The sequence below is a fragment of the Perissodus microlepis genome, chromosome 10 (genome assembly GCF_051167445.1).
Source record: "Perissodus microlepis isolate ML-2025 ecotype Zambia chromosome 10, ASM5116744v1, whole genome shotgun sequence".
NCBI classification, from domain to species: domain Eukaryota; kingdom Metazoa; phylum Chordata; class Actinopteri; order Cichliformes; family Cichlidae; genus Perissodus; species Perissodus microlepis.
The window spans coordinates 13,641,576-13,654,099 of record NC_140470.1 but is presented as its reverse complement, the minus strand read 5'-3'; the positions used below and the strand labels follow the sequence as shown (position 1 = coordinate 13,654,099).

The following is a 12,524-nucleotide window of genomic DNA, read 5'->3' as shown; positions in this document are numbered from 1 at the left end:
GTGCTACCTACTGACTGCGACTCCACCAGAGGTTTACCTGGACCATTCTCACATAGGTGCAGTTAGACATGAACACACACTTTATGCTAAATAGCTGGCAAATCAAAGAACATTTATTGTCCAATCTGACTGCGTTAGACATTTGCTCTCTACGTGTCTAGTAAAGTTCAGCTTGCAGGGCATGCGTGAAAATGGCTCTAAACAACAAGGCAAATCAATGATTGTAAAAGATTTGTTGAAATGTCATCAGTGCCGGATGTACGTCGTAAATGTCATCCGCTGTGATGTCGAGACTTCAGTACTGTTAAATACAGAAGGTGTGACTTGCTGCCACAGAGATGTAATTATTTTTTTCAGTAGGTAATCTATATCTTGTAAAAAGTATTAGATTACTTTTTATTTTTAAAGTAACACTATATGCTTTTTTTTTTTTTTTAAAGTCCCATTTATGTAACTGCACTTTGTCTGTGTACTTGTAGCTCATTCTCTCATTTGCCTTCAAGTCACACTTCTCTTTGAATGGTTTTTGTCAAATCCAGATGAGTCCTCACAGATTCGGTGCATCTTCATCACAGAAAACATTTTGTTCACAGACACATGTGCTGCCAAAGTCCACAGTATTTATTTTTTTGGGATTAGAAGGGAAATTCTTCTTTCCAGCGTCTCAAACCTGGCTCTCGGTGCTCTGCTGCACTGTAATTCATTCACACCACAATTCTGCCTCACTCAACACATCATCTGCAAATGGATTTTTAAAGATTTACATATTTACATAACCGAATTTCTGAGCCTCAAGTTCAGCAAATCTGCTAAATTCTGCCCTGAGTATGTTAATTTCTTGCTTGTTTCCCGCTCTTGGGAACATAGTGATGGTGAACATTTTTGCTGTTGACTCAGAAGTCAAACATTAAAGCATTTTTCTGTTGCATTTGGCTGCCCAACAAATGTAGATTTCTGTGCAGGTTTTTTTTACTTCACTCATATTTGCGATATCCCCTCTTTATTCTTGTGTTTTAGGCTATAAATGTGTTTGAAAGGTGAAAGCTTTGTCTGTCTCGGATGCTGTTTGCAGAAGTGTGCTTTGTTTGACAAGTGAGACTTGTATTCCCACTAGCTGTGCTGGAGCTCAGTGGGAGGAATGATTTAACAACCCAGATTCAAATTTGGGCTGGATTAAAATCCACAGTGGGCCAGATCTGTCCCACGGGCCTCTGACAGGTGCAGAAGGCCAACAAAAGATTGTAACATTATTATGATGAATAGGATTTTTAATGTGACCAATTATATAAATACCCCAGTGAAAGTCTTTATAGGTGAAGTAAATCTACTCAGTGCTCACAAGTTATCTGGGTCAATCTGACAGCCCTTTGTTCTCTTTGCTCTCAGTGGGAGGAAGTAAGCGGTTTAGATGAGGAGAACAACAGCGTAAGGATCAATCAGATTTGCCAAACGGACAGTTCGTCCAGCCACTGGCTGCGCAGTGGCTACATCCAGCGACGGGGAGCGTCTCAGGTGTACGTGGAACTGCGATTCACTATGATGGAGTGCTCTTCCAGGAGCACACACCACCGTAGCTGTAAGGAGACCTTCAACCTCTACTACTACGAGGCAGACTCCAACGAAGCCACTGCTACGAACCCACCCTGGATGGAGAACCCCTACATCAAGGTACCCAGCCCATTACATTATAAAAAATAATGCAGGTTTCTTTTCTGTTGGCTAGTCTGATAAATATTATAGGAGCTAATTCGTTGTGTAATTGTTTGAGAAAATCAATTGAATTCAATTCTCATGGTATTGCCACTTGGCTTGTAAGATTGTTGTATTATTATGTCTTGCTCAGCAGGAACATTTTTATATTTGACAGCGTAATAAACTGCAGGGCTTATCTTGATTATCGATCAGTCTGCCAATTAATCGGTTGATTCCACTGTGGTGGCTCTAATTTGCTTTGCTTTACCCAAAAGTATAAACAAGTGATGTATATCAAGAAAAATAGGGGAAAAACTGCCTGAAATGGTCGTGTCTGAAATTGTACTCTAAAAAAAAAAAAAGAAGCAAATCAATGGAAAAAAAAGTTCTGTCGCAATGAGGGAACTTGAAGCTCCAAATCTTAAGGTTGCCAAGCAGTGAGGACCTGAGAAAAATAAGTTATTGAGTAGCTGTGTGTATTGCTACCAGTGAAAGTCTGTTGCATTGAATTTGACGACTCACAAATACCCTCATAAACTGGATAAAAAAAGCTGTGCATGATGTCCAAGTCATTGTGGGGAAAAAAACTTAAATGATGAAACCATTAACAATAAGTATTCTTGCCTTTCACTTTTGCAGAATTATTTATAATCTCACCATGTTCTTGTTTTCGCTGACAAACAACTGTTTTTGAAGCCTCATTAGGGGCATGTGTGTACAGCATGCAGTACTGTAAAAAAGTCTACCAAGTCTCACTTCTTTATATAGGATATATGAAGCATATAGGGTAAATGGTGTGGCGATTGACTGAAATGTCTGCAAACAAACATGGTATAGAAACAGAGTTTGAAGATGTCTGAATAGCTTGAAACTCAATATTTGGTGTGACCACCTCATTCTTCAACACAGCCTGAACTCTCTTAGACAAGCTTGCCTGTAAGTTCTTTAAATGTCTGCAAGAATAGCTTTCCAGGCCTCTCGAAGGACATTCAAAACTCTTCTTCAGATGTTGGCTGCCTTTTTTTTCCATTTTCTGTAAAAATGATCCAAAACTTGCTTCATTAATGTTGAGATCCGTGCTCTGGTGAGACCAATCCATGACTGATAGTGTTCCACTGTGTGTGTGTTTTCATTCAGGTATGATTTTATTGCATTGGCAGTGTTTTTGGAATCACTGTCGTGCTGAAAAATGAAGCCGTTGCCAAGCAGATTATAGCTGCATTGTGCATCATAATCTGATGGTACTTTTCTGTGTTCATGATTCCATCAATTTTGACAAGATCTCCACTGGCAAACTATGACAGATCCTCCATCGTGTTTGACAGATGGCTGTAGACACTCACTGCTGTAGCTCTCTCCTGAACGTCTCTGCACATATTGATAATGGTTTGAACCAAAAATGTCAAAATCTCGATCCATCACTCTGTAAGTCCAGTTATTGTGTAATTTTGCATACCGCAACCTTTTCTTGCCACTTCCATTTCTTAAGAATGGCCTTTTGACAGCAAACCTTCCACCAAGACTGTTTCTGATGAGGCTTCAGTTGGCCAGATGCATCTGCCAGGTCCTGTGTCAGGTCTTTGCTGGACTTTTTGCTATTTCTTAAGGACATGAATATCATATAGTTTGGTTTTTAGGTCTGCGACTTATTCTTGTGTCCTCCAAATGCCATTTTTTCTCATTTTTCTTTTAGGACGTACTGCACTCCAAGTTATGCCAAGTTTTTTGGTTTACAGCTCTTTGTGAATCACCTTGTTGGTGCAAAAATAATATTTTATGCCTGTTAAACAGTTTTTTGTATTCCTTTGTTAGTGTGAAGTAGCTTAAAAACACTTATCTGAAAATGTCTAGGTATTAGGACTAGACTAAAATGATTAAAAAAGCAGACATGTCCAAAGAAAAACTTTAAAAGACCTTCTTCAGACCACTTTAAAAAGTTACAAGAAAGTCTGGCTCCTTGGAAGCAGGCTCAAGTCTTTTGCACAGTACTGTACACGTTTGTGACGGATTTCTTTCCCCCTCAGTGTGCAGCTTTTCATACAGATTCAAAACAAGTTTGCAGAGACCAAGATTTGCTTTAAATGTCAGTTTCACAACATCGTCAATGTTCGGGGACTTTTTTAATGTTCCAATCACGTTCTCGCCTCTTGGGAGCAAGCACTGCTTTAAAACCCACCTTGTCAGTGCATTCAATCTGTTTCACAGCCTGAATCTTTTCGTAATGTTTATCTTCTGGGTTTCATTTTCCAAACACATAGCTTAGGAATGCAGCGCAGTCAATCTAATTGTCAAACCTTAGTTGTTGGCCGTGTCCTTGAACACAACACCAAACAGTGGCGTCAAAATAGTCCCTGCTTCTCAACTTCATTACCACCTAATAATGTAACTTTGACAGAAAAATAAAAGTGATGAAATGTTCGCCGTGATGAATTGCCTTCCTCTCCAGCAAGTTTCTCATCCCAGCAAGTTGAGGTTCAAAGCACACTGTAATAAATGGGAAACAATGGCTGCCAGAAAGGCAGTGAATCAATGTAAAAATCACAGTGGTATGCTTTGTAAAATTTTCAGTAATATGAAGCATATGTAATTTCTAGTTAATGGGCTAAACATGCAAAACAATCAGTTTGATCCTTTTCATGGCTGAATAGGAATCTGGATATTACATAAGGTCTTTTCTCTTTCTCCCTGTCTTAGGTGGACACAGTGGCTGCAGACTTTCTACTAAGGAAGGACGGGGAGAAGAAATTGAACGTGAAGACCTTGAGACTCGGCCCTCTTAATAAGAGAGGCTTTTACTTGGCCTTTCAGGCTCAGGGTGCCTGCATGGCTCTGCTGTCTGTCAGGGTCTTCTTCAAGAAGTGTCCTCCCCTGGTCAGTGCTCTTTCCTCTTTCCCTGAGACTATACCGCGTACTCTTGTGCAAGAGGCACAGGGTGTGTGTGTGGAGCACGCAGCTCAGCAAGGTCCCCGTCCTCGGCCGCCTAAGCTCTTCTGCGGGGAGGATGGCCAGTGGGTGGGCCAGCCAACAACCTCATGTGCATGCGTACCAGGATTTGAACCAGCTGAGGGGTACACGAGATGCACAGGTAACGAAGGAGGCAAGGTTAAGCCAGATAAAACTGACATGCGTGCATGTATGCATATAGACTACACCCATATAGGCAACAGGGCAGGCAGACTAAACAAGAACACAATGGTAAGGCGAGGGTGGTGGGGAGTTCACTGAGGGTTGAAGTGTTTGAGAGGAAATGAGAGACCGAGGAAGTTAATGAGGCAGGGGAATGGCTGTGACACAGAGGGGACAGAAAGAGAGGTCAGGTGGAGCAGCACTTATCTCTGAAAGGAAGAGCAGGGTCAAAGGCTTACTGCTGCGACAATTCCTGGCTCAGCCGAGATAGAAGGAGCGCAGGAGGACTGCAGAGGTGAGGGGAGAGAGGGAGGGGAGGTGGTGCTCGGGGTAAAGATCATAACACTTTGAGAACATCAAAGCAAAGCAGACAAAAAAAGAAGGAAGAAGCAGGATGATTCTCTCAGGAGCCGTGCAGCAGCTCTGCCTAATGAGTCCAATTAACAAGCCTCGCGCATGGACTACCCCCACACACGCGCACAGACTCGCCGCATCGCAGCGACACAGATAAATGGCGAGCACTAAAAACACAGAAACAAAAGGAGAAATGCCACATTTTCCCAGGGAAACGCCTGGTTTCATCTGTCTGTGTTTGAAGGTAGGCTGTAGTTTGATCTCCGTGGGCGGTATAATGATTTTTCATAACAAAAAAATAATTTCCGACATTTTGCTCCTGGTGAGGTGGCATTTTCCAGCGTTCTGTCACAGAAGAGAGTTGCAAGGCAAAACATTCACAAGGCCATAAAGGGAAATTGCCTCGCAGAAAAGGCCGGACAGTTAATTTGCTTGGGAGGCTGGTCATTTTGGAAAAATGAAATCGACGCCAGGGTTTAAAATTAAAATTCATTTTGCTGTAATACCATTATTTGCCAAAGACTATACACATATTTTCTGGGGCAAACACGAGCATTTAAATTTAAAAGTTATGAATACTGTCAAGTTGATTTAGTGTTTCATCTAAGTATGGTTAGAATATTTAAACCAGGTCTCTGAAATGAACTACTATAAGACCATAAATACTGCTCTGGGGGAGGGGTATATTTCCCCTCATGTGGCAGTATTGCTTTATTATTGTTAGACGAGTACATGATTATAAAGGTTAAAAACTAAATAGGTTAGAACTAGCCCCTAATCTACTCCAAAAAAGATTCATTTCTATTTCAAAACCTTTGTTTCGTTCAGGAAAAAATGCCAGAACCAGAATACTGACTTATCTTAATGTGAACTGCTGCAAGTGCTAAACAATCTTACAGCTGAATTCACTGAAAAGTTGCACAGTAATCGATAGCGACGGCTCCTGTAAATCACAAAGTGTTATTTGTGTCATCTTGTGGGAGCTCGAAAGCACCGAGGTTACAGCCGCCTCTTCACATGTGGCAAATTCCTTGCGGTAAATGTCAGTCAGGAACGATCAGCGAGAGCGTTGACCCTGTGAAATGTGTCAGTTTTTCGCCGCAGCGATGCTCCCGCTCGGTGTGAAAGTTTCTTGTTGTATTTCTCTCGCTCAGCAGCTGCGTATCAGCCGCCCAGACTGAACGCAGAAAGTAAACACGTTTGCTGCCATTGTGTGCGGTATTAGCAGGGTGACGGCTTATTACACATTCACATGTTAGAACAAGCGCTGGATCGGGCTTTGCTGGTGAGCAGAAGCTGAGGTGTGCACGGTTTCAGACCATGTAGTGGCTGCAGCTAATGACTGTTTGTCATTCTTAATTTCTACGTGTATTTATTTTCTTTGATCGATTGATGGTTTAGTCTGAAACGTCAGACGTGGTGATGTTTACTGCGATATGAAGCGAAGAAAAACAGGAGCGGTGTTGTAGATTTGGTCAAAATTGTGCTTAATTGTTTTTCCATCGCTCGACTAATTGATTGTTCAGCCAATCCTTTCAGCATGAGTTCAGACTCCGTTCACGGTGTCCTTACATCTTACTGCTGCTGGTTTGGGCTTTACAAAAGGAGACCTGGAACAATGTTTGAATCAATAAGCAATGACAGTTTTTTCATAAGGACCGCCACATGTCTGGTCTCATTAACCAGATATGGCCAGGTAAATTCAATGATAAGCAGCATGTCAGTCACAGGCAGTTTTTTTTTTTTTTTCCTCCACTAAATTGACTATTAGTGTCAGTCTCATTACTGTGATTGTCTCAGTTTATAGCCCTCATTACATGCTTCTGCCTGTCAATCTACAACCATCTGGCACCTAAGCACGCCGAAATAAAGGATTTGTTTGCAAATTGAGTTTGACCCAGGCCTATACAGGACACAGTGAAGGCGTTATGCAATGTACTGTTGTATTTAATGCTAATGTGCCTTTATTTGTTCTCACATCTTGTCCTCTTCAGCGTGTCCTGTGGGCCAGTTTAAGTCAGGCATAGAGGGACAGTGCAGAGGCTGCCCAGGATTCAGCCAAGCCACCAACAGGGGGGCATCAATGTGTGAATGTCGCCCTGGGTACCTACGTGCCGAATCAGACACTCCTGACACACCGTGCACTAGTAAGTAAAACAGTGCTTAATCCACATGCAAATATGGAGGTGCTAAGCAACACTCTTTACTGTCTCCTCCTCTCTTTTTTTGTCTTCCTCTGACACCTCTGATGCTACTTCTCTTTTTTTCCCTCCGGTGTCATTTAGCCAGGGTCCGCTGAGCTGCTTTGTGGCTTTTGTCTCACGGCTGGGCATTGAGATGCATGTCCTTTGTGACAGGTTGTTGGTGAGGGTGGGAGGGTAGGGCTTTCTGTCCAAAGTGAAGTAGGCATTGATGGTCTCAAGTGACACATCCATGCAGATTGAGGAATTTCAATTCAGGCTCATTTTGGGTGTGTGTGAATGGGAAGGGGGGTCTTTAATTAGGTGCGCTCTCTCGGAAGGGCCACAAAGCTGATGTGAAACAATGTGACACTCCGCATCAGGCTGTTGACTGTGGCTGTTACCCCTGCAGGTGTGATATAAATACCAACTGGAATTCACATCCACCAATTTTATTTTTTACTGATAACTTTAATTACAAAGACGTATCTTAATAATGGATCTCTTTAAGAAGCTAATTTCTATTATGTATTCTCTTGTTGTATCAGATTGCCTGAGCAGTTCGGCACGTAACGTTATTTTCAATTTGTATGCAAAATTTTAAACCAGCCGAGCCACCTGAAATTCACGCCAGACCTTTTCCCTCCTGAAAATAGGTATACGTTTTTACATTTTTGTGACAGGCGTGGTGGTTTTTAATTAAGTGCATTGTGATTGCCAGGACTTAAAAATGCGTCACCTCCAAAAATCCCCTGTTGCCAAATGTTGAATTCAGAATTCATGCTCGCCCAGATTGAGCGCGATGTTACTCCACTCGGGTTTCCAATGAGAACACCATTAGCACTTAAGTTAGCTGCAGGCTCAGTGACAAAGCTCTCTCTCCTTGGCAGGAACAGAAACTCATTCACAGTGCCTGAGTGGTCTTGCTGTTTAGTTATGCTTGGCTTGAGGCAATAGCCATCTTCTTACAATTTTCAGGCGGTGATCATTATCATCCAGTTTTAGACAAACGTAATTGCACCAGTTAAATCCAGCAGCACATATGCTCCCGCTGTGACGCAAAGCCACTGCAAGAGCATTGTTCTGCTTCGTGACTACATGTGCAGGCTGAGTAAAATGACTTCAGCTTATATCAGAAATCATAAAGAAACAATATGTGTGGGTCATGGAAAAGTAAAACAGTGGCAAAATGGCACAGCGGAGATCAACACAGAACTTTCATATATTGTAATTTCACCAAGGCAACTTTCCACAGGGGAAAAAAACATGAAGTAGGATTCAATATTTTTTCCCATATAACTTGATAATATGTGAAGAACAGCTACTGGTGCTCTCTGAAGGTACTTTATCATAGCAAAAACAAAAAAATCATAACAGGTGATGATTGATATTGCTTAAACGGTCTTAAGAGGTTTAGAAAATGCTGCCTTTGGGATCAGGAAAAGGCCAGATTGAACGGAATAGTTTGACATTTTTGCGATATTTGAGTTTGATCGGATTAATGTGTCATGTATTCTGTCATGTATACATGATGCTCCAGTTCTGAAAGAGAGTCATTTTCGGTGGGTTATGAAATCCGGAACATGCAACATGCAGGTCTGACCAACCATGAATCCTGCTTTTATGGTTAAGTAAAGCTAAGTGGATGCTGCCTGCAGCAAGAGATTTACTCATAATCAAATTTAACAACATCATTTGTTGTATTTTGTTTTAGTGTATATTACCTATAAGTAAAAACATTATAGGTAAGCACATACATGAAAGTTTCATCAATTTTCTCATTCAGCTCTTTTTTTAAGCAGATTGGTTCGCATACAGGAACTTGGATGACTGCCAGTTTGCAGTATTTTTTAAATATGGAAAAAGCGTGCTATTTTAACTATTTCTCTCACTGTAGGAACTCCCTCGGCCCCTCGCGGCATAATCCGTAAGGTCAACTTCACCACAGTCACTCTGGATTGGAATGAGCCGCTGGACAGCGGCGGCAGAAACGACCTGAGCTACGCCGTCAGGTGCTCTCTGTGCAGGTCACCAAAGGAAGGGTGCCTCCCCTGCGGAGACGGCGTCAGTTACCGGCCTGCGAAAGACGGCCTGCTGGGTCACAGGGTAGAGGTGTGGGGCCTGCTGCCACACACAACGTATACGTTCACTATTCAGGCACTCAACGGGGTGTCTCAGCTCAGCGAGAAGGAGCCTGCCAGCGAAAGTGTCAACATCACTACAAGCCATGACGGTAAGAGCTGCAGGAGGATGGATGGAAAGGTATAAATAGTCCGAATTTCACTGTATTTATAATTCTGCTGCCATGTGTGCAGTGCCGCCACTGGTGTCTGTGATTCGGAAGAGCGACTCCACAGAGAGCAGTCTGACTCTGCACTGGTCGGCCCCGACTCAGCCACACTACACCATCCTGCAGTATGAGCTGCGCTACTGTGAGAAGGTAAGAGCTCCCTGACGACATCCCCGAACTGTCCGTTCAGATAGATGATCTTTTTTTTTTTTACAGGCTCATGAGAAGAAAGCACTCTCAGTGCAGATGTAGTTAAAGGGTCACGGCACGTGGCTTAGACCATGTGGATCTGTGAAGAAGCTCTCTAAATTGTGCAGTATACACTTTAACAATTGTTTAACAATTAAGATATTAGTAACATATTTGTAATGTTTTTTTTATTATTATCTGATGTAATTGAAGTTAGTGTTCAGTTCAGGACAGTTTGACTAATTAACTAGCTTGACATCATCATCTGTTCTTATTTCACTATTGCCTTGGACTCATTCTTTTTTTGCTTTTAGAAGGAGCAGCGTAGCGAAGATCAGTGCCACTCCATACAGAGTAACAGAAACCAGGCTGTACTGACAGACCTCCGCCGGGCTAGTCAGTATGAAGTGCAGGTCCGGGCGCGTACCCAGGCCGGCTACGGCAGTTTCAGTCCACCAACCATTTTCCGCACGCTGCCCGATGGTAAGAGGAGGTCTTGTTTTCTCTTGAAGAGCCACACACACACATTACTCTTATTTAAAAAAAATCATTTCCAGTGGGGGTGTGACAGACATTTATCCCTGCATAATCAGTCCCTGCACAGTTTCTTTTATGAATTTATCATCTGCATCTTTGTTGACTCTCTTTAATAACCTAAATTCCTGCCCACCACCCCCACCTTTCTTTACTACCTATGTAAACCTCCTGTCATGGCTTCTGTCGTTGTGTTGCTCTAACTCTCTCACTTTCTGGCTGCTATTTTCTTGTCTCTCTCTTTTGTTTGCCGTCTCTCCCAGGACGTGACTCTGGCTCCGAGTTCTTGGTACCTGGCATCTTTATCGCTGTCGGGATGCTGCTGCTTGTCACTTTCGTCTTTGTGGCCGCCTACTGCATACGGTGAGAACGGGAGGAAGGGAAATAGGCACAGGAAAACAAGATAGATTTGCAAGTGAAAGAAGCTCGCGGAATAACAGGAAATGGAGCGAAAAGGATAGAAATCAAAAACCAATAACAAACGTGACCCCAATTTTACAGTTATGCACTGCTTTGTTCTTTTGTTTATACAAATCATATCTTATCAACGGTGGTTTTGCACTCTGTTACCCACACCTTTTCTTTTTTTTTCTTCCCCCTCTGTGAAGCAGTTCAGACACAAAACAAGGCTCATGATTTCTTTTGCTTACACAGCTAAAAGCTATCCTGCTCATTAGAACATTTTCCTTAGGCTTCATTGTTTGAGTAAATAATGTCGGATGGCATCACGGGGAAAAAGAGAGGGAGAAGGTGCGTGCATCTGTGTGTGAGAAGGATGACGATAGAGGTAGAGGGCAGGGAAAGACAGGATGCAGGCGTCCCAACCCTGTTTCCACAGGACAGAACAATAGCTGTGACCTTGTGACACACGCACACACTCGCTCTCAAACATATACACACACACACAAACCAGTGAGTGAGGCCCAGATCTGCCACTAACTGAGGGTGGTGCATTATTGCTATTTTAGGCTTCTGAGGTGGGAGAGAGAAATGGAGGAAGGCAGCGATCCAGTAGCTACAGGGTTGTTACTGTACTGTAGGGATGAGTTTGCACCAGCAGAATTATAATGGAGCCGCTTGCGTCAAAGAGCAGAACCATATGGGTTGTCTCAGGTATTCAGCACCACCACAAGTCACTGTGTATTGCGTGTTTACAGCACGGACAAAAATGTCCACAACAAGGCGGTGTTGGCTTCTCAAACCATAACAGTTATGATGTATTTTTAAGAGTGCATGTGGCTGAAGTGACCTCTGACCCGTAATAGCTGTGTTAGGTGTTGTGCTGTTCTTATTGCATCTGAACAGTTGGTCGATGTGCAATTACATTGGGTTGATAAAGCATTAGGAACACTTGTCCAAAAAAAAGTGAAATAAAACATCAATTCCTCAGATAACTGTGCTGCAATCCTAATCTTGTTTCATTTATACTGATCTCTTTGTACCTGCAGCCGGCACAGCCGAATAAAGGATCCGGAGCTGAGTGACAAAAACAGCCAGTACCTCATTGGCCAAGGTAACACATCAAGGACATGCACGCTGAACCACAACTCTGATTTACAATTCATTCACGTCGGGGAAATCATTTTTAATGTGACCGGGCTCTCTGTCGCTCATGGTTCTGTAACATTCCTGCTCCCACGCTTCTGTTTGTCTCCCCTCTCAAAGGGGTCAAGGTTTATATCGACCCTTTCACCTACGAAGACCCTAATGAGGCAGTGAGAGAATTTGCCAAGGAAATCGATGTTTCCTTTGTCAAGATTGAGGAGGTCATTGGTGCTGGTAAGCCCATCCGTATGCTTTTCCTGTGATTAATAAATCTGTAAACTTTGCCCTGGTCCACTCTTTCTGAGGACTTGCAGACTGCACAGGTTGCGTTTTGTTGTGATGTGTTGTTTTTATTTTTAGCATATTGTTCTCTCTCAAAATAACCTTATTAAAAAAATACCTAATTACTAAATTAAATAGATTCAGTGACATTTAAAACCATTCCCCAGATTATTCTTTATCACTCAAACTTCAATTTGGCTGCAGAAAAAACACAATTAACTGATAAATATGTTCCCAATATTGGTGGCCCTCATTCAAACCAAAGGGCACTGCTAGCTGCGAGCAAGCGTTGTGTTTGTTAAATGTAACAGTTGTCTTCATAATGAGGTAAA

The 12,524-nt window shown here is 42.4% G+C and overlaps 1 protein-coding gene across 1 annotated transcript in view; it reads left to right on the top strand.

Annotated features, from left to right (window-relative positions):
• Window positions 1–12,524, top strand: part of ephb4a (eph receptor B4a) — a 40,540-nt gene that overhangs the window by 23,241 nt on the left and 4,775 nt on the right. Inside the window, exons 3-11 of the mRNA XM_084942237.1 lie at window positions 1,387–1,668; window positions 4,387–4,777; window positions 7,167–7,319; window positions 9,250–9,585; window positions 9,668–9,792; window positions 10,146–10,314; window positions 10,629–10,728; window positions 11,814–11,878; window positions 12,031–12,144. Of these exons, the coding sequence (XP_084798363.1) occupies window positions 1,387–1,668; window positions 4,387–4,777; window positions 7,167–7,319; window positions 9,250–9,585; window positions 9,668–9,792; window positions 10,146–10,314; window positions 10,629–10,728; window positions 11,814–11,878; window positions 12,031–12,144 (1,735 nt within the window). The remainder of the gene's footprint in view (window positions 1–1,386; window positions 1,669–4,386; window positions 4,778–7,166; window positions 7,320–9,249; window positions 9,586–9,667; window positions 9,793–10,145; window positions 10,315–10,628; window positions 10,729–11,813; window positions 11,879–12,030; window positions 12,145–12,524) is intronic.